The 25,624-nt window shown below is 40.1% G+C and overlaps 1 protein-coding gene across 1 annotated transcript in view; it reads left to right on the top strand.

Annotated features, from left to right (window-relative positions):
* Nucleotides 1-10,321: 10,321 nt before the first annotated feature.
* SLC44A1 (solute carrier family 44 member 1) overlaps nucleotides 10,322-25,624 on the top strand; it is a 104,545-nt gene continuing 89,242 nt past the window's right edge. The window contains exons 1-2 of the mRNA XM_019623686.1: nucleotides 10,322-10,420; nucleotides 25,081-25,170. Of these exons, the coding sequence (XP_019479231.1) occupies nucleotides 10,337-10,420; nucleotides 25,081-25,170 (174 nt within the window). The 5' untranslated portion in view covers nucleotides 10,322-10,336. The remainder of the gene's footprint in view (nucleotides 10,421-25,080; nucleotides 25,171-25,624) is intronic.

The following is a 25,624-nucleotide window of genomic DNA, read 5'->3' as shown; positions in this document are numbered from 1 at the left end:
TAAAATTCTATTGAATTAATCTTAGAAAGGACATATCTAATCGTTTAAATTGCATACTTTGTATGAGTTTGCACTGGCTATTCATTTTTTGTCTTCTTTGTATCTCCCACATCACTTTTCCCATTTATAATATGTGATCACCACAACAGGCAGTGCTGGCATTAGGGAGAGGGGCCTGGGGGATACTTCGCTTCCTCAATATCTCCATCAAGTCCCCATTCTTGGATAGGACAATTAATGTTTCCATAATCTCCAGTGTAGTACTGTGCAGAGGCATCTTCATACACGTCCTTCCAGTCAGAGAACTACCTCTGTGTTCCTCAAAGAAGGAAATCTAGAGACCCCATCAAGAAAACTTTATGTATTAGGTATAACTATCCTGTTTACAGATGGGAAAACCACAATTTATAGAGGTTAAGGGTCTAAGATTATTTAGCTGGTAAGCAAGTGAGTTGGAATTGGAACACAGGTCTTATGTTATTTTCTTTCCTCTATTTTTTAGGTATCTCAAATTCCACTGAAGACTATGAATGGCCTACTGGCCCATTGGAAAAAAAGCAATTTGTGCAGCCTTAGCTAGTACATATGCTGAAAGCGAGCCTTCCCCATCTGCCAAGTGGCATAGGCAAATTCAAATTCATGCATGAAACACATGCATGAAAAAGATAACCAAAAAGAAAAACAAACATTACTTTATACCACATTAAATAGTATCTTAAGATAAAATAATTTAATTCAACATGTTTAATTTTTAATTTTTCTTATATTTTCAACAGTGATGTAATTCTCAAAAGGGCTTTCTCCATTTGATATAAACGGTTGCTATTGACTGATCATTTTAATTAGAGTAAGAGTTAACCAAAATTTACTTCTAGGACATATAGTGTTGATAAATTAGAAGGGGGAGTGCTATTCCTAATTGCCAACAAAGTTAATATGGACTATGCACACGAATAGACTACATTTTGCTTCCATTAATACTTGTCAGCCAGGTTTTTCCTTTTTTATTTTTCTTGTTCTGGTTGAACAGGTGCCCATTGATTTGAAAAATCCATATGTAAACTCAGGATGCTGGGCTCTTATATCATTTCATGGTGGATGATTTGTGTAAGATTGCAACTGAATGAATTTCATTCAAGCAACAGGAGTCTCGAAAATTTGAGCCAATTGCTAGAAAATGTTCTGTGTATGTTGCCTGATTCTTTACCTGCAGCCACAGAACAGTGATCGCTTATACCGTCGTACATGTCAGTATCCTAGATCATTGACTAGCTTGATCTTGCCCTAAAATTACTGGTTTTGTTTTTTCCTCAACAGAATGTGCCTAACTTTTCTGTCCTTAGTAATATTAATAATAAACGACTTTCCCTGGCTCCCATGGTCTTTAGCGATCAAACAGCATTTTTAAGTTGTAAGGAGCCCTCAGCCCTGCTGTCTTCTGTGTTTTATCCACAGCCATTGTCACATGTGAATGAATATGATAGTTCTCTTAAGTTATTTTTTTTTTTAAGATTTTTATTGGGGAATTGGGGGATGGGAACAGCGCTGGGAAATTGAGGGAAGGGGAACAGACAAGTTGCTGTCGTTTTGTTCTTCAGTCTAGTTGTGGAGGACGTTGCTTCACTGGCCCATGTTGGCACCATCATTGCGCTCTTCCCGGGTGAGGCAGATCAGTCGCCGGCCTCTGGACGGCTGCTCGCGGCAGCTGCTGGCCGCTCATGCTGGCTGCTGGCTACACACTGTAGCCCATGGCAACCCATTGTCACAGGGGCTGCAGCCTACGCTGTCACCGGCGACTCATGGCAGCCCAGCTCCAGGTTGAGCTGTTGTTCAGCATCTTAGCTGTGGAGGGCAGTGTCACTGGCCCTCATATGTGGGATCCGAACCGGGGCCCTCTGGCGTCCCAAGCCAGCTCTTAACCAACGCACCATTCGGCCGGCCCTCTAAGTTATTCTTTCTCTGTGTATACAAATATGTTTCCCAGTGCCAAAGGACAGGGTAGGGTAGGAATACTGACATCAATGTAGAGATAAACATAGCGAAGAAAGCTAATAAAAGACAAAATCAGTAGGAGTACGCTTATGCTCATAGCAAACTCTTATTCATGTATTCGTTAGATCAACCACCAATTCTCATTTTACTGGATGTTTTCCTATAAGCAATATGAAGCTTATCCTTTCCCACTTTTTTCCTATTCAGCAGTGTATCCTTTATGCCAGCCTTAGATTCAAAGTTCCCTCTGGACTCTGCCCTTAGTTTATTCATCTGGCCTTTGTCCACTGAGCAAGAATTTAGTGGCGGCATACTCTGTGAATAAGCATCTTTACTCCTACCTCACTGCTTTTACTTAAGATGTTCTCCTTGTTTGGAACTTTTTTCCCTTCTGTCCAAATCCTGTCCTGACAAGCTAGCTCATCTTCCTTCCTTTCAAGAAGCCTTTCTCTTTAGTGGACACTGATCAGCCCCTTCTCTGAACACTTAGCTTTTAATAATATACCTGCCTGGATGTTGTTATCTACACAAGTGTTTCATGTTATCTCCCTATAGAAATATTGACCTTTTGAAAACATACAGATGAGGCTGTATCATTCTGGGCATGAAACAAATTCTCATGGCCAGAATTTAATAATAGTAACACTTAACTATTTATCAAGTGTTCAGTTTGCTACATGTAGTGCTATGCATTTTTTTGTTTTTCATGTGGGAGTTGAACCGGCAAGCTTGTTAAGAGCCCACGCTCTATCCACTGAACCATTACGGCAGCTCAGCTCAAGGTGCCGAGTTCAGTCCCAGCCATGGGTGGGCGTAGCACCATTGAACAGGCAATCTTGTCATTAGGAGCACGTGCTCTCACCAGCTGAGCCATCCTGCCACCTGTTGGCAGCTCAGCGCAGCTCAGCTCAGGCCGAGAATTGAACCGGCAACGTGTTGCTCCGAGCTTGCACTCTTGAGCGAGCTCTTAACCAACTGAGCCATTTGGCCGGCCCTAGTGCTATGCATTTTATATATATTATCATTAGTCTCACAGAGTTACAAATGAGGAATTAAAGACACATTGGTTAAGTGAGTTGCCCCGAGATCAGATAGCTTCTTTGTAGTGGAGCCAGGATTTGTAAACAAGCTCGCCAGGCTTCAAAACCTGTGTTCTTTGTACTATCAAAATGCTTTGTACCTCCGACTCAAATGTTTGTGTGTGTGAACAACCGAGGGAATGAAATAGAAGCCCTGGTCTCTCTGAACGTGATTTTCTTCTTTGACAGACACTCACTTAGTGCTGCTACCCACATGGCATCAGCATGGGTCCAGGCTGTGAAGGATAATAATTTAGCTGTTCCCATCCTCACAGGTTTTGAATCTAATGGGTAATATAGACATATATATGTTGTTACCTACATACAAGGGAGTACGAAATAAGATCTATAAAAGCAGATTAAGTCGTCATTTGGGTCCATGGAGATTAACATTACCAACTGGAGGAATTAGGGGTGGTACTGGAAGTTGGCATTTGTTCTCAGTCTTGCTGGGAGGGTAGATGTTGCAAGGAAGACTGTATTCAGAGATTGGACTTTGGAACCTGGGTTTCATGTTCTTACTCCAGCACTTACTAGTGCCAGATAACGTGGGGAAAATTAACTAGTCCTCTGCCTTTTTCTCGTTTAGTAGCATTTATCCCTGGGGATGGTGAGAGGACTGTAGGGAAAACATTACATGTAAGTCTCAGCCTTGTGCTTAGCACATAAGAAGCGCTTAGCACATAAGAAGCACTTTGCAAATATTAGCCAAAGTTAGTAATTTTATTATTGAGAAGGGTATGAACAAAGGCCTGGAGAAAGCTTGATGGTTGGTGTTGTGTTGGGTTCTCGGAAAAATCATGACGTATTTTTTCTATGTTTTTCGTTGCGAAAATGCATCATGACTTTTCCGACAACCCACTAGAACGGTTTAGTTTCTTTGGAACTAAATCTGATGGGACATTGTGGAAGCCTTGAAAGGTAGATTGGAAACTGTGGCTTCGGTGAATCATTTCACCCTTAGAATATTATTTCCTCTTTTTTAGGCAATAGGTAGAACCATAGCTATTAGAGTTTTTGTTGCTTTTGTTTTAACAGATAAGGGATGTGTTATTACCTGAATTTTGGGACAACATCGTATAAGAATGGGAAAAATAAAGTGAAGATGAGTGACAGGGCATGGGGGGACTAGCCGATGATACAGCAGACTAGGGGGGAATTGGTCAGAGTCTAAACCAGTACAGGTTGTGGGGACAACGGGGAGCAAGAGTGTGTGTAAGAGCTTGCAGGGGCAGAAATAACCTCCTCTTATTTTAGCTTAAGATTACACGCACTAATACCAAAATGTATTTATGCTTATTGTTCAGATTATAAAATCTTTATGTGCTCATTGTAGAGAAAAATTTAAAGAATAAAGGAATCATTTATAATTCCAGCACACACAAGCAACCACTATATGCTTTAAGTCCCTTCCAAATTTAGAATGTCCGTCATACCCATTAGTTGAAATAATGGTTTATTCTAATCTTCACATCACTTCAAGCCTATGTAAATGTGATCATTGTTATCTAGAGGTGGTTTTCTTATATTTGTTTTTGGACATTTATATTTTGTTGTGATAGATTAATGGAAGATTTTATTTTTGGTTTGGGGTATCTACTATTTTTGACAATTTACTTATTGAGAAGAGCTGAATTTCTAGGTTTATAGCCCTCCTTTTTTTATTCTATATCAATAACCTAAATGAAGCCAACTTTGTGGGATTGGCTTTTTTATCAGTCATACTAAAATGGCTACAGGTTTTGTTGTGTTTCTAGAATTAGCACCCTCTTTTAAATTTTTACTTTGAAATAATTTTAGACTCGTGGAAGAGTGGCAGAGTACAGAGTGTTTCTGTATTCCCTTGATCCAGCTTCTCCTAATATTAGCATCTTACATGGTCATGGTCCATTTATCAAAACTAAGACATTAACACTGGTATAATACCATCAGCTGAACTACAGCCTTTATTCAGGTTTTCCCAGGTTTTCCACTATCACCCTTTTTCTAACCCAGGATGCAGTGCCGGATCCCACATTGCATTTAGCCATCCTATCTCCTGAGTTAGCCCCTCCAATCTGTGATAGTTTCTCAGGCATTCCTTCTATTTCATTACCTTGCCCCTATTGAAAAGTAAGCACCTGTGCTTTTAAAGAAACAAATTATATAATTTGAAATCTATACATGTGTGGGCCAATGTGAAATTAATTTTTTTTTTTAAGATTTTATTGGGAAATTGGGAGAGGGGAACAGCGTTCGGGAGTTGGGGAAGGGGAACAGACAAGTTGCTGTCCTTTTGTTCTTCAGTCTAGTTGTGGAGCACGTCGCTTCACTGGCCCATGTTGGTATTATCATTGCACTCTTTCCGGGCGAGGCAGTCGCTTGCTGGCCATTGGACGGCCGCTCACAGCAGCTGCCGGCCGCTCACGCTGGCTGCCAGCCACTCACGGTAGCTTACAGCAGCCCACTGCAGCAGGGGCTGCAGCCTATGCTGGTGCCTCACGGCAGCCCAGCTCCAGGTTAAGCTGCTGTTCACCATCTTAGCTGTAGAGGGCACAGCATCACTGGCCCTCATATGGGATCCAAACCGGGGCCCTGCTGCTCAGAGCTGGTGTCCCAAGCCAACTCCTAACCAATGCACCACTCAGCTGGCCCAAAATTTATATTCTTAACAATAATGGTATAAACAGATTTATAATATTACAATTTTAAGATTAATTTGAAAAATCAGTTTGAAAATAATTTAATAAACTTTTTAACTCCCAAAGTGCAAAGCTACAGGCCTGGAGCTAGTCCTAAGTATTCTTGGTGTAATGACAGGAAAGTGGCATTTAAGGAATAACCATACTCTACAACTATAGTGTGTTTAGTAACATTTCAGTTCTTCGTGACTCTAGGTTGACATCATAGATGGTAGCTCTAGTGTTGATTTCAGCCCTTTCCTAGAAAAGAATGTTTTCACAGCATCAGGGAGAATAAACATGTTCCAGAGGTGAGCATATGTCAGATGTTTTAGGATGCTTTAACCTTTTTAAATTCGTCTTCAGAATATCATGAATATTGACTTTTTGTTGCTCAAATTTTGCTTTCAGCTCCCACATTTTGGTCATGAAAATGTGAACCATGCCATTTGAGGCCCATCCCTGAGGGATGCATTTCAGAGGAAACCACACTGAAAGTGTGATTCTTTCTTTCAAAAATTTGTGAATTTCTTTTGGAATCGATTTATAAAATTCTCTGATTTTTTAATTCAATGATTCTGTTGAGTGTGGGGGCTGGGAAATGAATGCAGTCCCCAGTTGCCCAATTCACACGTCTAGTTGGAGTCTGAACATTATATTTCCTTGGTCACATCAGCAGTGCTCCCCCTCCCCCCTGCTGCAGCTTCAGTTTTAGTGTGTTCAGATGTCTTGTCACATCACGGAAGAACAATCTCGGGAGTCGCCAGGGGGCCTGACAAGTCGAGCCACTCAAAGCCCTTTAATTCCAAGTGTCCTTGATCTGTGGAAGCAGCTCAGTAAATCTCTTGAGTAAGTTTTCACAGCTTAGTCTTATGACTGCATGAAAATAAACTTCTCTGCACTGCTTCACCTTCTTCTGAGTATTCCTGGAATTTGTGATGATGAAGGCGGTAACCTCGGGGGGAGTCATTTGTTACTTCCTTCATCACATCCCGCAGTGAACCTGATTCATTCATTCAGTAAGTAGTTATTGAGCAGCTCTCTCATTGCTATGTTCCAGGAACTATTGTAGGTGCTGGAGCTACCACACAGAGCACCAATCTTCTGCCCTAGTAGACAAAGCAGGCACAGAAATAATAAAATATACAGTTTAGCAGGTGAAGATACATGCTGTTATGGAGAAAAATAAGTTAGGGGAGCGGGGAGAGAGAGAGAGAGAAGAGAGATTGCGATTTACAATATGGTGGTCAAGAAAAACTTCACTGAAATGATGACATTTGAACAAAAACATAAAGAAGTGAGGGGCAAGCCAGTTGGATTAACTATGAAAGGAGCATTCTAGGCAGAGGGAACAGCAAGTGCAGAAGTCAGGAGGTGGACGCAAGCCTGAGTGGCTGGAGGGGCAGCGAGCAAAGCGGTTAAGGAGTGTGTGGAGGGAAGACAGCAGACAGGTCGGAGGCAGGTGGGGCCAGAGCACCTGGGGCATTGTAAGCCATTATAAAAAACTTGGGCTTTTGCTCTGAGGCTGGAAAACGTTGTAGGGTTTTGCGAAGAGGACTAACGCGATCTGACTTGCTGATGCAAGGGGTGTCATTTTATTGAAACTAACATCGAGGGGGAAAGGATTAAAGCAGATAGAAGGCTACTGCAGTATTCAGGTGAGAGACAATGGTGGCTTGAACCAGGGAGGTTGCAGTGGAAACGTGAGAGAAGTGGTCAGATTCTGCATGTATTCGGAAGATAGATACTAGCATTTCTTGATAATTGGGATATATGGTGTGAGGAAGAGAGGCCATAAGGTTTTTAGTCTGAACACCTGAGAAGGTGGAATTACTGTTTACAGAGTCGGGGAAAGCTGTAGGTGGAGCAGATTGTGCAAGAGAATGTCAGGAGTCTGGTGACAGACTCGCATTGTGACGGAGACAGTGGAGCCTGGGTGTGGCCAGCCTCATTGTGTGAATATACTTCAGAAATTTGCACACCCCCTCTCTTCACTGCAGGTACTCCATCTATGATACATGATTTAGACTTTTCAATATTTAAATCAAGTATCTTAAATTCCTAGATGGCAGGTCCTTCATGCCTATTAGCTGACTGGGTTAAAAAGAAAACATCTCAAGTCTCAAGTGGGCTACACTGTGATAAACAGGTTTCATTAGACCCAGTGGTTCTATGAGGAATACAGATGTTTCTGCTGCCACCGCATAGAAGTGAACTTGGAAAATACAAGTAAACAGAAACAGCAATACTAAAACCTGGACAACAATCTAAAAATAAACAACCTCATGTTGTGCAAAATCAGGCATGGAAAATAACAGGCTGATGGGAAAAATAGAGTTGGAACAGAACCCTGAAAACTAAGGAACTTTGTAACCAGGTATAGTGCTAACAGGAGTACTAAGACAAAAACGAGCACAGTTTACTGGTGTTTGCACCTGTTGTCACAGTCAGAAAATTCTTTGTAGCCTTAAATCCTGGAACTCGAGCTCTCTTCTTTAAGAAATCGGTCTTCTAATTAGAGACCTTTTCTATAGAACTAAAACTCTGATCCAGGACATAAGCCTTCTTCAAACATTGTTTTAATACAGGGAGAGATGTCTTTGCAGCTTCCTCAGCTGCATTGGCAGCTTTGCCATATAGCTTAAAAGAAGGAAAGTGGAATGGTTTGTTGTCACTGAATCAGCCACCCCTTAAAAGTATATCTGAAACTAATAATAATAATAAAAATTTAAAAATAAATTAAAAAAAGTCAGTCAGTTCTGTAGATTTTTCAGCCTCCCCCTCCCCCTTCAGTTCTTCTTATATTGCTAAGGTTTTCTCTTTAATAATCATGAGAAAACTTGAGTCTGATTACTTGGAAACATTAACATGCTGGGAAAAATCGCATGAGTCAGTGTGACTTCTCTATTATATTGACGTCATTCATCTAGTTGCCAGTTGTGTATGAGGTAATGCATTTCAAAGGAACACACTGTAGCCGACCAGACTGTACCGCTGATGTAGGACTCCTTAAAGCTGACAGACACCCTGGGACCAAACTCAGGTCTGCCTCCTTATTGGACAGTCTAAAAATTTTCTGTTTAAAACAGGTATTTAGTAAGGAGAATCCTAAAATGATCTCTAGGACTTAAAAAAAAAAAAAAGGAAAACATTCAGCATCTATTCCTTTAAAAAGCTGTTTTAAAAACTAGGAGCTAAAAACTATGTCTTGAACAAGATCCACTATCTTGACCAACAGCCAATATCATACTTGACAATGTCACACTAGAGGATTTCTCTTTATTTCAGGAACGTATAAGGAAGCCTTCCATCACCATTAACATTGTTCTAGAAGTTCCGACTAGTGCAATAAACCATAAAACAAAAATAAGTAGAATGATTGAAAAAGAGATAAAATACAAAAACCAACAAAACCAACTAAAAATTATTAATAAGGGCTGTAGGTGGTAAGTATACAATAATCAGTAGCTTTCCCAAATATTAACAATAACAAGTTAGAAACATGTAATGGGAAAAACATCCCATTCACCACAGTAACAACAAATACAGAATACCTAGAGAGAACCCTAACAAGAAATATGTGCGACTGAAATGAAAAAAAAACTATAAAACTTTTATTGAGATTTATAAAATACAACTTGAATGAACCAGAGGGACATACCTTGTTTCTGGATGTAAAAATGAATATTGAGATATCATGGTTTTCAATTTATGAATTTAACATGATCTGACTAAAAATTACATATATTTTTAGATGGGCTTGACAAAACGGTTCTAAGCAATAAACATAAAGGAGAGACTAATATCAGTTAATAAAACTTAAAAGCTATAGCAGTCAGTAGTATGTAGCAGTTTAGCACAGGGGTCATGAGTTTAGGCGTTGGAGGTAAGAGTTCTAGGCCTGCCACTTAGCAGTCATGTGACCATGACCCGTTACTTAATCTCTCCAAGCCTGAGTTTCTTCACCTGTAAAGCATGTGATTAAATGAAATAATGTAAATAAAGAGCTGAGCAAATTACTGGTACATGGGAAGTGCTCAAAAAATGTTAGCCACTATTGTTTCGTTGTTGACACAAAAGTAAAATAAGTCAGTGGAAGAGAACAGTGTAAACATAAGACCATAGTATAAGTAAGAATTTATTATTTATTAACGGAGCCATTTTAAATCAACAGAATTCATTAGATATTTAGTTAAAAAAATTTTGGATAACTCATACTATTCATCAACATTAATTCCATGAAACCGTAAACAAGTAGAAGAAAACAAAATATTTATCAAGTAGTTGAAGAGCTTTTAAAAGCAGTGAGAAAGGGTCCAAAGTCAAATTGGTTTGGCTATACAAAAATTTATTTCTGTATGAAAGAAAAACTAATTGAATGACAAACTGAGGCACAAGTAGTGGTGTATTGGTAAATGTTTAACAACCAGCTCTGCAAGGGAAGAAAGAAAATGCCCAGATTTGTCACGTTTGCAGATTTTCAGGGTCTAAATACTTCAGACTTCCAAGGTGAAGTGAGCAGGAATGGGCAGAGATGTGCATCACTGGCTCTCATGAGCCGGTGCAGCTGGCTGCAGCTCCCTGCTTGCACAGACATGGCAGAGCATGCTGAGAAGCCGCCTAGAGGTCACCCTAGGCCAGAGCACGTACCTGCTTGAAGCTGCCTTCCCTTGGAAGCATAAGATAGAGGTAATTGAGAATAAATATCCACTGTGCTGTATCATGCAGGGTAGCCTGAGCTGGACGTCCACCAGCACGAGAACGCTGGACCTGCAAAGGGTGTCTGGGGTGGAAGGAGCCCTGGAGGGTTGCTGGAACCTACCCTGGGAGCAGCCCTTTGGGGCGAAACCATACAATGGCTGAGGACAAAGGAGAGAGGTGTTGCTAGGCAAACGCTTAGCAGAGCAGTTAGACCAGAGCAGTGGTGTCTCTCCCTTGGTTTCTTCTTCTGAAGCCTATGTACTCTTGGCAGGGGTGCATGTGTTTGCTATTTTTCTCTGTCTCAGCATATTTACATTCTTATATCTGTATTTTATTCTCCTTTTGCTACTGTTAAATTACTCTTCACAATAGTTTTCATAAGTGTGATGTGTGAAAGCATGAACACTTGTGTCTAGACAGTAATAAGGTGACCTGAGTGATCATTTGTAGTAGACCGGGAGGCCAAAGATAGGTCTCATCTTGGCCAGGGATGAGATGCCTTATCATATTGTTGGGCAGGGAAGCTTCAAAGTGTGGTGCCTTGGGGTCCTGTCTCATGTTTGTTGGACATAGGGATTCCATCAGGGGCTTGTACTTTTTATTCAATAATGGACTATGAGCTGGTCATTTGGTAAGCCAGCCTTACATGTACCATCTTAGAATGGTTTGTTTTTTTTTTGTGATCACATATGTAGTTCTAATATATTTTTATTCCAAGGTCAACGTTGTGCAGAGAAGCAGAATTTCATTGGCTTTCAGAGAAGTGGAGACTTTCTGAATATGGGAGCAATGTTCTTGGAAGTTGTGTAGTTGTTTGAAGCCTGTGATTGAGAATCATTACTTTGGGCGGTACAGAAAGAACCAGTTGGCATGGTGTGGGATGGGGGGGGGGTGTGGAGAGAAAAAAAAGTAGCTTTAAGGGGTTAATGAAGATTAATCTTAAGATATGAGAGAAGTAGCTTTCACAGACACAACAAGGACTGGCTGGTGGGAAAACTAGGTTGCCAGGATTGGATACAGACCAGTCAAGATATAAACGAGCTTGTCTGAGCTTGAGACTTGGCTTTGGAGGTGGACAAAAATTATTTCTTATGAGTGGGCTGTCTTAATGACTCATTAGGTGTGGAAGTTTATAAATGCTTATGTTTTTAGAGCATTTATTCAAGGTTGGTCCATTAACATTCATTTCTCTTGGTTGATTTTTTTTTTTTAAAGAACAAATTTAGTATCTGTCATATATAGGGCTATTAAGTTGATGATTCATTGTTCCTTCTGACTTATTTGGGTGTTGTCTTTTTGTGTGAGTTTTCGCTAATCACTTGAGATCTTTAGCCGGTTTCATTAATTTGGCTTCTCTTGAAAACCTTCGTTTATTGTGGAGCCATTGTATCTCAGGGTTTCGAAGGGACTAGAATAGTTTTCTAATCCAACTATCAATTTGATGCTCGAATCGCCTGTATTATTCTTTTCTAGTTCAGACTTAAATAATTGATGTCTTGATTTTTAGTAGTTCAATTTACCAAGAAGTAGAGTTTGGGGGATTTGTGACAATATAGCATTCTTAGACCCAGCAGTCATTTGGAGATAACCAATTGGCCATACTCTGAGGTGGGTGAGGGCCAGCTGGTTACCTGATGCTAATGTTTACACCCGATTACAGGGAACTCTGATGCCTAACTCTAAACCCTGGGCTGGAGATGGGAGTGTAATGGAATTTAGGACCTAGGTTCTAGGGCCAAGCTAAACTCATGACTTGCATATTCTTGGGGCTCCCTCCCTGGTTCTGATATGTTCATGGGCAAGGAGAGGGTGTTAGTTATTGGTGGTGTAGAGCCAACCTCTTTGCTTCCAAAGCTAGTTGGCTAAGGCCAGTCTGTCTGTCCAGGAGGTGCCTGTTTGTAAATTATGCTGAAATGTTGGGAAATGTTCTCTGGAAGGGTTATAAATTATGGCTCTTTAATATTTTCTGCTTGTAGAATTTGAATGCAGGATACTCAGTGTGGTTCAGGTTTAACTAAGAAAGCCCAGCTGATGACTGCAAGGAGGCTTTCCCAAGTATCACGTATTTTAGAAGTCACCAAGCCCTTGGGCTTTGGAGGCTCAGAAACCTAATTTTGCTAGTATATTTAGAGTGCATCCTTCCGTTAATAGTATTCATGTACATCAAGGTCATAAGACATACGTGTCAATTCAGGAGGCTAATGTATTAAACGGACATGCCAGATAATTTTTGTCACATTAGCTCTAATATTGAGATAAAGCCAAATTATTATTTAAGAATTATCACATTTATTTCTAATACAAAAGTACTATAGTTACATTTTAAAAAAAATCCAATCCAAATATGGAAATGTGTAAGTGGAAAGTCCTTTCTGGTCCCACTTCATGAGGTAACGATTGTCAACAGCTTAGTCGGTATGTCTTCGCCCAGACTCTGCACATGCAGTAGCCTCTTTTGCTCTATTGCTTTACTTTTCTGTAGCTCTCTAGTTATGTCGTGTACATCACTTGTTGACTTCTGGGAAGCCAGAGGACAGTCAGCAGGTTGCCTAATGACATGGAATCAGATGAAGGGGAGTAGGCTGGATGACTCATGGTAGCAGCAACATCCTGAACTGTCTATTCGGCAATCTAGAGCCTGCTGCCCTGGCACCCCTTCCCAAGGTAGCTTCAGTATTAACGTTTCTCTCTCAGCCTGTTATTTTTTAGTATAACTGGCCAAGTACAGATCTTGGCACCTAATAGGTGCTAAATAAATAGTAACTATGCATGCACTGCTCTGTCCAGTCCCTTTTTTTCTGACAAGTACATTCTTTCTGTAGCTGTGTTTATACCTCAGTCTAGTTTTGCCTCCACATGTGTGTCCTATGGTCTCTTGAATTTTCTAGCTATACTTTGATCTATTTTATCTTTTATTTTGGTTCTCTGCAACCTTGTTTATCTTATCCCCTGTACTGCCTATAGAGGGACTGAACTGTTCCGTGAAAATCAGCATTCTCTCTAGTAATTGTTATAACTTCTGATTTCTCAGAAAAATGTTTTCTTCCATCAAATTTCATTATTACCCAGTTCTTTAGTTAAAACTATTCTGCTTTTATTTTATTGTGTACCTAATGTAGCCATATTAAAAGGGTTCATATGGAGTCAGAACTATCTACTATCATGAAGTTAGTAGAACTCCATATATGAAGGGGACAATGTGGTCCCCTTTTAAGTGTTTGATTTCTTTTTTTTTTGTTTTTTAATTTGTTGGGGAATTGGGGAAGGGGAACAGACAAGTTGCTGTCCATTCGTTCTTCAGTCTAGTTGTGGAGGACATCGCATCACTGGCCCATGTTGGTATTATCATTGCGCTCTTCCCGGGTAAGGCAGATCGGTTGCTGGCCACTGGACGGCCGCTCACGGAGGCTCACAGCAGCTCACGCCAGCTGCCAGCCACTCACAGTAGCTTATGGCAGCCCACTGCAGCAGGAACTTCAGCCTATGCCGTCGCCGGTGACTCTTGGCAGCCCAGCTCCAGGTTGAGCTGTTGTTCACTATCTTAGCTGTAGAGGGCGCAGCGTCACTGGCCCTCATGTGGGATCTGAACCGGGCCCTGCTGCTCAGAGCTGGCATCCGAAGCCAACTCTTAACCAACACGCCACTCGACCGGCCTGTTTGATTTCTTTTATAATCAAATTTATTGAGGTACAATACACATAAAATGTGAATTCTTTTATAATCAATTTATTGAGATACAATTCACATAACATACTGCTTATGCATCTAAAGTGTATATTATTCAATGGTTTTTAATATATTCCCACAGTTGCATAATCACCTCAATTTTAAAACATTTTCTTCATCCCCAAAAGGAACCCTCTTCCTATGAACAGTTAATCCCCATTTCCCCTTAACTCACATCCACTCCTAAGCAAGCGCCAGTCTACTTTCTGTCTCTAGGTTTGTCTCCCAATGGGTGTATGGCCAGATAAGTTTGGAGAGTCTCACAATAGGTCTCAGAGAGGTCCTGCTGTAAAGATTAGACTTTGTTAGTCAGCATTTCTAAAACTTGTTAAATCTGGAACTTATTTTCCTTGTAAAACCTATTAACAAACATTTTTGGGAAATGCCATCCTATATAATACCTGTGGGGAAAGGAGCGAGCTTATGATGCAACAGAATGCTTTTTAGGGAAACGCTCTCATGCAGGAGAGGCACTAAGGATGTTTGCTCTCACATTATGCCACTCCACTGGGAAGAGACCCACCCTTGTTCCTTCACTCATTAAACGAATTCACTGAGCGACTACTATGTGTCGGACCCTGTGCATCTACTGGGGTATAGAAGTGAATAAAGTCAACAAGTCCCTGCCCCCAAATAGGAAGTAAGGTGGAAGGAATGGCCCTTATATGTTCAGCCATAGAGGAGGAAGATTCAGTACACATTGTTTTGCATGGAATAGGCTTTCTCTTGAGGAATTTTGAATGCCTGCTAACAGTTCTAATCCCTGATTTAAACAAAACGTAGACACATTATCCTTACTTTCAAGAAGTTTATAATCTGGGCCAGCCGAGTGGCGCGTTTGTTAAGAGTTGGCTTGGGACGCCAGCTCTGAGCAGCAGAGCCCTGGTTCGGATCCCACATGAGGGCCAGTGACGCTGTGCCCTCTACAGCTAAGATGGTGAACCAACAGCTCCAAGGTGGGCTGCTGAGTCACCGGTGACGGCATAGGCTGCAGTGGGGCTGCAGTGGGCTGCCCTGAGCCGCCATGAGTGGCTGGCGAGTGACTGCCTCACCCGGGAAGAGTGCAATGATAATACCAACATGGGCCAGTGAAGCTACGTCCTCCACAACTAGACTGAAGAACAAAAGGACAGCAACTTGTCTGTTCCCCTTCTCCAATTCCCCAATGCTGTTCCACTCCCCCAATTCCCCAATAAAATCTTTAAAAAAGGAAAAAAAGTTTATAATCTACTGGGGAAGCAAATAATTATAATGTGAAATGGTAATTACCACGATGGTGGTATATACATACTGTGCTCTAGGAACACAAAGGAAGGGACTCTATTCCTTATTTGGGGAGTCCGTAAATTATTGTTTTAACTGTAATACGGATTTGCTCACTTAAGAGTTCTTAGGTATCGCCACAGAACTGAAAATACATTTGTTTCTGTGTAAGATCGCTGTGGACTAAAACATCTTCATTGGCAAAGACAATATCTAATTTCAATTTGAAACATAAATTTATTGAATTCTACTCACCCATTAGCTATGTTATGATCAGTGTAATCTTCGTGTGCCTCCTCCATCAGTCACCGTAGTCTTCATAAGCCAGTTTTTACCTGTTCCGTTGTGGGAAGCAAGCAAGATTGGAATAAGAATCCTGTATTGAGTACCTATCAATTCCTTCTTTTAAAAAGTGGTTACGATAGAGCAAGAACAGTCAGTAAATCCATTAGCTTTCTGAAAATGGCTGGACTGTAGCAGTAGGAGGTACAGAGTAGAGCTTTTATCCCATCAGTCTGTCCTTGGTATCATCAAGTACTGAAGAATTTCTGACATTTGTAGGCTGTAATGGGGAAAAATGAAGCTCACAAAAACTAAAAGTTTAAAAAATTAAATAATACATTTAAATTAAAAAGCTGCTCCCCACTGATTCAGAAGAAAGACATTTAGAAATACTGTTTGAGGATTGCAGACAAGTCTGTATAAAATTAATCATGTTTCATTGATGATGGAGGTAAAAGATGCTATTAACTCTGTCGCAAATCAGGATGAACTTGGCCTCTGCCCAGTAATTACCATGTGCTCATGTGCAAGAAAAGACAGTCACTGAGAAGTCTGATGTAAGGACTTCTTTGTAACAGGCCCACATTATTATTTTGGGGGTAGTTGGAGGAAGAGAGAAGACCCTGGCTACATACTTCCCTGTGATCTTTCTATTACTATACAAATACATAACTTATAAAACAGCTCTAGTTGCCATGTCCCCATTTTTTCTTAAACGGATGAATGTTTGTGATTTAGCATAAAGTTCATGAACTAAGAAAAGCAGTTGGATATGGATGCCTGTATCTTTCCACTCAATGTGTCTTATTACCTTTAACTTCCTGTTAAAATCACGCATTTATTTTTACCTTTCAAATATGAATTGCCATCACCAGGCTTAGCAAATGAAACGGATTACTTATAGTAACTGTAAGTAGTTTTGCACGGCAGATCCTTCCAGAGCTTTCCCAAAGGACAGGCAATGTCTTTCAAAATCCTATTACAAGATTTTATTTGCAGGTGCTTATGAACAGAAGGCTGAGAGCCTCCATGTTTTATTGCTACCCAACTTCATCAGGTCTGCTCACTCTACTGAAAATTGCGGCAAAAATGATACACATCAGCTCTTTTATTCTTTTGTTACTACTCTGCACAAATAAAAGCATATTGGGGAATTTAATGAAGCAGTATGTCCTTGGAGGGAGCTTTGGAGATTTGGAGTGTATGACTATTTGTCTTTAATACCTGAGGTTTTTGTGTAAAACAAATGGGCACGAACAAAATAAAGTCCTCACAGATAGGTCAGTGTTTGTCACATACGTACTTAAATCACACAAATGTCTATGTAAGCAGTGACCTTGGAGATGTACTCATTGACTACTAAAGAGGCTTTCTGGGTGTGCCAGGGAATAGTTGAGACAAGGAAAACTACAGCAGAGCCCCTGGAACTCTGACCCAATTTTGGAGGTGATCTGTTTACCCAGGAAGTAGACTGTGATGGGTAAGAGAAAAATTAGGGTGGGAGGGATTTGATTATTCAACAAATTAACAAACATTTCCCAAGGATACATTCTGGGAGCCTGTGCTGGGTGAAAGGGCACCTCTTAGCTTGCTTCAGCCTTCGCACAGGGTTGGTATTTCATTGGAACCTGGGAAAGGTACCATGGACAGAAAGGATGAATCTGCCACAGAGATCTAGGCACACAAGAAGGATGGCATCTGTATGCTTGTCACGAGGTGTAGGTTTCAGGTCATTGCAATTCTTAGCCTACCAGTTTAGCTCTCCTTTATTTCTGGCCTATAGGAATGTAAGCTTGTGTGAAGGGTCATCTTGATTCTGCTTAAATTTCTAAGCTTCAATCCTTAATTGTTAGTAATGAATACTAGTAAACTGATAAAAACACAGAAGTATGGGCAATGCTATAGTTGTGAATCACTGGCCCAAATGATATAGGAATCGACTCTGGTTTGTCTTTTTTTTGCAGGGTTTACACTATCTTCACATCAGTTCTCTCCCTTTGGGCCAGCCTCCCAGGTTGCCACTTGCTGTTGCTCTGAATATGGGAGAATGCAGTTCTCTGGCTCACTCTGGGGGAATGACAAGGGAGCTTGTAGCCCATCCGAAATTCCGAATCGCAGCAACTCTAGATGTACAAGGTGTGATCAACAAATATGGCGAATGTTTAAATAAAACAAATTTATTACAATAAAAGACACATTGCCGTTAATCCCCCTCAAAATACACCCGTTCGCTTCAAACATGCTTATCCCATTGTTCTTGCTACTTTCTGAAGCAGTTCTGGAAGTCCTCTTTCATGAGTGTTTTGAATTGTGCTGTCGTGGCTGCCTGGATGTCAATTCAAAACGTTTACCTTTCGTGGTCATTTTTACTTTGGGGAAGAGCCAGAAGTCACATGATTCCAGATCTGGTGAATAAGGTGGATGAGGACACACTGTAGTGTTTTTATTTGACAGAAATTGCTGTACCAGAAGCGATGTGTGACAGGGAACCTTTCCATTGTGATCACAAAATATGGTGAATGCTGCTGCTGAGTGCCATCCAATGGAAAGGCAGGGATCTTCAATACGGGAAGCGGCAGGTTAAACCTTAGTAACAATGTGTGACAGTTTCAACTTGTTCAGTGCAGTCAGCCGGGTGTGAGCTACGGTTGAAGGTGTGTTTTGAAGTGTGCCATAAATCGTCCTCCATCATGACAATGCTCCATGTCACACATCGCTTCTGGTATATGGCAGTTTCTGTCAAATAAAAACATTATAGTCGGTCCTCATCCACCTTATTCACTAGATCTGGCACTGTGCACCTTCTGGCTCTTCCCCAAAGTCAGAATGATTCAGGACATCCATAATGATTCAGGCAGCCATAACAGCGCAACTAAAGACACTCACAAAAGAGGACTTATAGAACTGCTTCAGAAAGTGGCAAAAATGATGGGATAAGTGTGTGCAAAGTGAGGGGCAGTATTTTGAGGGGGGATTAATGGCAATGCGTTTTTTACTGTAATAATTTTTAAAAAAAATTTAAACATTCCCCATATTGTTTGGTCATGCCTCGTATGTGACCAGATGGTATTTAACTCAGTGTTAGTAGGAATCTCACCAGTGACATCAACATGAAAATATTATTCTAGTAGCTTTGTAAATATAGCCCTGTGCTAATTGTGTCAGAAAACGAAAGATGTTTTCCCTTTTCTCCAAGACTGAAAGGCCCCTTCCTACCTGAAACAATCGTAACATCTTTAGTATAAAGAGATCTTAATGGATACAAAGTGAGAAATGGATGATATTTGTTTTTTTTAGACCAACTTCATGCTCTGTTTGTTTACTACTAAGCATTTCTGAGTGGGATAATTCTTATTTGGCAGTCAATATTTCCCCATCATAGCTAGTAAGAATTTTTAGTATGTTTTGGGCATAAGACACATTTTATTTTAGACACCAAAGGATCATTTTCCAGTGTTGGCTTCAGAAGTTTAGGAAGTAATTTCAACCGATCTCACACATGTTTGCTAATGGTTCCCCATCTCTATTCTAGCAGTACTTTTTATTTTTGGCACTACCCATGTATCATAGTACTTAGCCTCTTTTGCTGAACTAGAGCTCAGTGCGGGCAGGGGCTCATCTTATCTGGCTTTGAATCTCAGGTACTTTGTGTGGTTCTCAGTATTTATTTGAAGAATCAATGGTTCTTATTTGAAGAATATAGTCCGAAAATCTGGTAACTTCTTATTTTAATTGTCTATAACCATATTGTAGCACATTTTCCATTATTTTCAAACCATGGCTACAAAAAACTGGTGTATCATGGAGCTATTCATAGCATTAGGTAATACTGTTATTAGATTACTGTAAGAATCTTTTGGGAAGCTTTGTACCTCTAAATTAGGAGAAAGTCATACTATGGACAGTAAGCTCAGAGTATAAAAAGAGGGCAGTGAAAAAGCTCAGAGTAAAAAAGTCTTTGCCTTTACCAAGGTGCCTTCCGACTTCCCGGATTTTGGACCCTACCTACCTCCAATCTTCCTAATCCTTCCTGGCCTGCGTGCTTCTATGAACTAGATTCACATCTGCCAGACTTTTTGCTACTCGATGGGTCCCCTGCCTTTGCCCATCCTTCCTGCCCTGTTACTTCTGATGCCCTCAGGTGATATCTGATTTGATCTAACTGGTTTTTACATATCAGGTGCCAGAACCTTTGTGTGATACTATTATCTACAAATACATTTACTCAACAGCTACATCTTCATTAGAAGTAACATGGAAATTTAGGATAAAACTTTTTACAGGTTTATTTCCTAAAAAATACATACCCCTAATAGAGCATATCAAATTCACTGGAAGGCCTTGGGTTTAGCTATCAAGGCTCATACTGAATGTGGAGTCCAGGAAACAGTTGCCTGTACTATGACTGCTGTACGAGATATTATGGAAGCTTTTTTATTTTTCAACTGTAATGCACAACATGTAGGAAGAAATGTGAAGATATTAAACATTGTTCTTCCTTAACTTTAAGGATGTGAATTTAAGTCATACATGAAGTAGATATCAGCTGTGTTCTGCCTTAGAATTATTTTTTAATGGTCTATTACTAGTTTAAAAATTAATTCTGCCTTCTACATTATTAATTTTGTAGAAATGTGCAAAAAGACTATATAATGTGAATGTTGTTATATACATATATTCACACCTTTATTTTTTTTAATTAAAAAAATCCTTTTTATTATGGAAAATTTCAAACCTTCATTTTACCCACTTTTGGAGATTTTTATTTCTTTGTCTACATCCAAGTTTGTCTGGTATCATATTCTTGCTGCCTATAGAACTTTCTTTAACATTTTTTGTAATTCCAGTTTGCTGCTAATAAATTCTCTTAGTTTTGTTTTTTTTTTTTTTGCCTGAAGAATTCTTCAATTCTGAGAGACATTTTTTCTGGGTGTAGAATTCTGGGTTAATAGTGGTTTTTAAAAATTCAGTAATTTAAAGATGCCATTCATGGTTTCTGCTTTGCATAGTTTCTGACAAGTTTGCTTCATCTTTGTTTTTCTGTGTGTAATGTGTCTTTTCCTGCCTTTTGCTGCCATCAAGATGATCTCTTTATCTTTGATTTTCAGCAGTTTGAATATAATGTGTGTAGAGGGTGTATGTGTGTGCGTTTTGTATTAATCCTGCTTGGGATTCTCTGAGCTTCTTGGATCTTTGCTTTGATTTGTTTTGTTAGTTTTGGAAAATTCTCAGTCATTATTTCTTCTAATATTCCCTCTACCCCATTCTACCTTCTGGGATTCCAGTTACACATATGTTAGACCATTTGATATTGTCTTATAGTCCTTGGATGCTCTGTTCTGGGTTTTTTCACTTTTTTTTGCTTTGTGTTTGACTTTGGGTAATTTCTATTGACCTATCCTTGAGTGAATTAATTCTTTCCTTGGGTCTATGTAGTCTGCTGATCATACTGATCAGCCATTCTTCATCTCTGTTATCATGTTTTTACTTTCAGCATTTTATTCACTCTTTCTTGTGGTTTCCATCTTTCTGCCAGAATTTGAGGACTCAAATTTCAGAAATAGATTTTCCACTTATTTTCTCTGAATCTGTGTTTTCTCTTTTACAAAGCAGAAAAATTGGGAATATATAATAATAACCAACAGAATTGTTCTGAGGATCAAATGAGGTCCCTTGGGCAAGTTACTTCTTTCCTTTCCCTGGGTCTCAGTCGTTCTCATTGAAAGGCTTGGACCGTGTAGTTACTTTGGTCCTATTTAGTTCCTCAATTGTAAGATTCTGTGAAGGCGAAGGGACCTAACATTTATTGACAGCCTGTATTAATCTCATGTAGATTTGAGAAAGGGATAAAAATCACATTTAAAAAGTGCTTTTTCAAAACATTTTACTTTTTGCCAGGTCTATGTGGGTTTTAATTGGAAGAAATAGGCAGCATTAAATCCAGTTGCCACTTGGTTAAATCTGTTAGAGAATCATTAAAATTTTTCAAACTTTGGGTTTCCTGACTCACTTGAGAAGTTTCATGGCTCATAAAACATCTCACTCTCTCTTTCTGTGCCTATAGGATTTTAAATTATTGGGTTGGCTCCCAAATTTTGCATGTGAGAAAAAAACTAATGGAGGTTTTTGCTCTTCACTGATTAGTGCAGATCTTGATTGCACAGCTGTGACGCCTTGGGCTGATTACTTAACTTTTGATCCTGAGTTTCCCTGTCTGTGAAATAGGGATCATGCCTACATCAGATAGCTGTTCTGAAGGTAGAAGACATAATGTAGGTAAAGCTTTGGGTATACTGTCTAGTTGATAGTAACCAGTAACTGATAGCATTAAAATAGGAGCCAAAATGAAATTTGCCACCGTTAAGTCAAAGTTTCAGTAAATAGAAGGGGAAAGGCAAGTTTAATAGTCTTTTTTACTCCTTTTAGTGGAAAGGTCCACCCTAGTAAAGGGATATTTTGACAATAGGGACAGGGTTCACTGAAAAATGAGTGTTGATGAACAAGACTAATAACCAAGAATTAGTGCTTCCGCTGTGGCAGATGCTCCCACTTAATCCTGAGAACAGCCTGTGAAGGAAGCCGCCTCTCCTCTGAGAAGCCTGTCTTTATCTGGATCAGGGTGATCACCCCGCCTTTGTGTCCTTCCACTCTACTTTGTACTCTGTCACTATTTTTTCTCTGTAACACCTATCCGCTCTCCACTTGTCATCCCCACTGAAAGGTTTTCTATGTATTTGGCCTAGAAGTGGCCCACAGTAAGTTGAATTGAATTGCTGAGATGTTGAATCTTTGGGTTTTTTTCTGGTCAAGACTGAAATCCCACTTTCTTGGTGTTGTAGATGAGAATTAAAGCATTGAAAAGTGAATGTTGGGCTGAGACAAAAATACTAGGAAAATAGTTTTAATTAAAATGCTTAATCAATCTGAAGCCCCACCCCAACCCCCCCAATACACACAGTTAGAATAAATAAATATAGTATATTAAAGTAGCTGTTGATCTGGATGTTGCCTTGGAGTAAATAAATATAATGCATTTTAAAGAGCTGTCCAAATTCTGTGTTTCTAAGTAATTTTACTGTAATGGGTATTATTCAAGATTGAAGTTATTTAATACAAAGAAACATTCTTTATTCATACTGTGAGCAACTTGTCTTCCAAAATACAGACCACAATACAGGCATTCTTGTTTGAATCACACAGGGAGTAAAGTCAAATTAGGTTTGCAGTGTTTTTCTTGTCATAACAAACAATTTCACTAAGCTGCATTCCTGATCATACATTTTTCAGAGTTGGAAGGAACCTAGGAGATCTAGTCTAATTTCTTCCTACCACCCAGAGAGCTGAAGCAATTTACCTGAAGTCATACAGCTGACTAATGGCAGAGCCAGGGAAAGAGCAGAATCCTTTATCCATTTGCCACAGTATTACATTCCTCTGGAAAAAACTGCCTACTCACTCTTTGTTTTTAATGCTAGAGTCGTAGGGTAAGGTTTTTTCCGTGACTAACTAGCACTCTTGTTTTCTTGTGTGGGTGTTTGGGAGCAAGCTATCAAGGGTGGTGGTGTTTTGTTGTTGTTCTTGAACTGAACCATGGAAGGCATTTCTCTAGTTAGTGCTAAAAGGGTCAGGAAGCAGTGCTTGAAGCCCAAATTCTCTGCCCTTAGTGTTGATAGGCAGGGGTTTGAAGGGTCATTTTCTTAACCTGCGGTCTGAATTCCCTAAACTTTTATGAAAATTATGCAATTATATGCTGACCTCCTAAGAAAAGAATGTGTAGCTTTCATCAAGTTATCAAAGGATACCTAATTAAAAACTACTGTTTTTAAAGGGAGGTAAAGCCAAGCAAACCTGTTTAAGAACTAGTTACCCACCCTGACACTCTAAATACTAATTATATTATACTAGAGGGCTTCCTTATCTCCAGCTCCTTTCTGCGTGTGCCCTCCCTACTAACAAGCCGGCCCTGATGGCTTCCTGGATCTTGTCATGGAAGCCACTGGACACCCCAACCCTCTTTTTTGCACAGACGTTTCCTGTAGGTTTTCCAAGGCTCCTTTCTCTTACTTTCCAGACGACGGTGTAAGACTCAGGGATTTCTGTTCATTAGAATGCTCAGAAGTGTTATTTCAATTACATTCTGGTTTAAAGGAATTTGTAAGCTGACTTGAGAACCTAAGAGTTGCTATGAGAAAATAATGTAATTACAATTCCAATCTAATACTGTGCAAGTTAATTTTTAGAATGCCTCTAGTTCTTTAGTCAGGAAACTCTGTGTTTGATATAGAAACTCTTTACAGCTTCCAGAAACAGAATCAAAATTTATGGATGGTGGCTTAAGAGTTGCCCAGATCTGTCTATAAAAGTGTCTTAATTTAGTTTTTCCTTCCTGAATTTTATAAGACTTAGAAAAATCTACCCTCAAATAGAAATTCATTTTAATGGGCTTCCTTCCTAGAAGAGAACATATAGAAAGCAGATTCTAAATTTTTAAGTCTGACATCTGAACACACAAAGAAAAAACTAGCACTAAGATTGAAGTTGGAAGAATTTGTTCATTTGTTTATTCATTTTTATATTATTTATTTATTTATTTATTGGGAAATTGGGGGAAGGGGAACAGACAAGTTGCTGTCCTTTTTGTTCTTCAGTCTAGTTGTGGAGGACGTTGCTTCACTGGCCCAAGTTGGCACCATCATTGCGCTCTTCCCGGGCGAGGCAGATCAGTTGCTGGCTTCTGGACGGCCGCTCACAGCAGCTGCTGGCCGCTCATGCTGGCTGCTGGCTACACACAGTAGCCCATGGCAACCCACTGCAGCAGGGGCTGCCGCCACGCTGTTCGCCGGCGACCCATGGCAGCCCAGCTCCAGGTTGAGCTGTTGTTCAGCATCTTAGCTGTAGAGGGCAGTGTCACTGGCCCTCATATGTGGGATCCGAACTGGGACCCTCTGGCGTCCCAAGTCAGCTCTTAACCAACACGCCACTCGGCCGGCCCTGTTTATTCATTTTTAAAAACCCATGCTGAGTACCTATCCTAAGCCCTCGTATCTTGTTAGATGCTGGGAAACGAGAAGTGATCTCTTCCTTTGCAAAGCTCATGATCTACTGGGGACACAGCTTACCAAATCACAGTTCAGCACGCTAAGGACTACTAGAGGTACCAGAAAAGCATTGGCATCAGTCCTCTGCCTGGCCAGGAAGCTGGGTGGGAGTTGGGGTCAACTTCACAGGAAGGTGATAAATAATGAAGTTGCATCTTAAAGGTTCAGTAGAAACTTGTCAAGCAAAGAAGGGATCTAGGCATAAATTGTATGTTTGTGCTTTCTGGATTTTAATTAAATCTAACATTAAGCACTCTCTTATTTTATGTTTCCTGTTAGAGCTCCAAACGAGAATGGAAGCCACTGGAGGAACGTAGCTGCACAGACATCCCGTGGCTGCTGCTTTTTATCCTCTTCTGCATTGGGATGGTAAGGAACCTCGTACAGATGCTCAGAGCCTGAACTCATGAGATCCACGGGAATGGTGGGGAGTGGGTTTGAAGAGGGAGCTTGAGATTTTTTAATTTGTTTTTAATTCCTCCTGAATTGCTTATAAATGGAGGTCTTTGGATACCACTGAAGCTAGTTATTTTTTTGCCGTATAAGTCACTGGTACAGTTTGGTACCCCTTGATTTTTTATTTATTTATTTTTTTGTGCAGGAAAACAGATCAAACTTTAAGAAGCAATTGGAACTCTAGCTCTTTGACTAGATCATCTCAGAAAGCCAGATCATTTGACATAGATTTCTGTGAACTCGGATCTGTATGGGGTGGTGAGCAGAGCGCGCACTGGCCATGGAATCAAGAGTCTTGAGTATTTCTCCACCCCAGTTCCACAAACCTGATGGATATTTTTTGCATCAGTTTCCTCTCAGGGACTTG

Source organism: Hipposideros armiger, unplaced genomic scaffold, assembly GCF_001890085.2.
Source record: "Hipposideros armiger isolate ML-2016 unplaced genomic scaffold, ASM189008v1 scaffold_558, whole genome shotgun sequence".
Lineage (NCBI taxonomy): Eukaryota > Metazoa > Chordata > Mammalia > Chiroptera > Hipposideridae > Hipposideros > Hipposideros armiger.
This window is presented reverse-complemented; position numbering and strand designations above follow the sequence as displayed.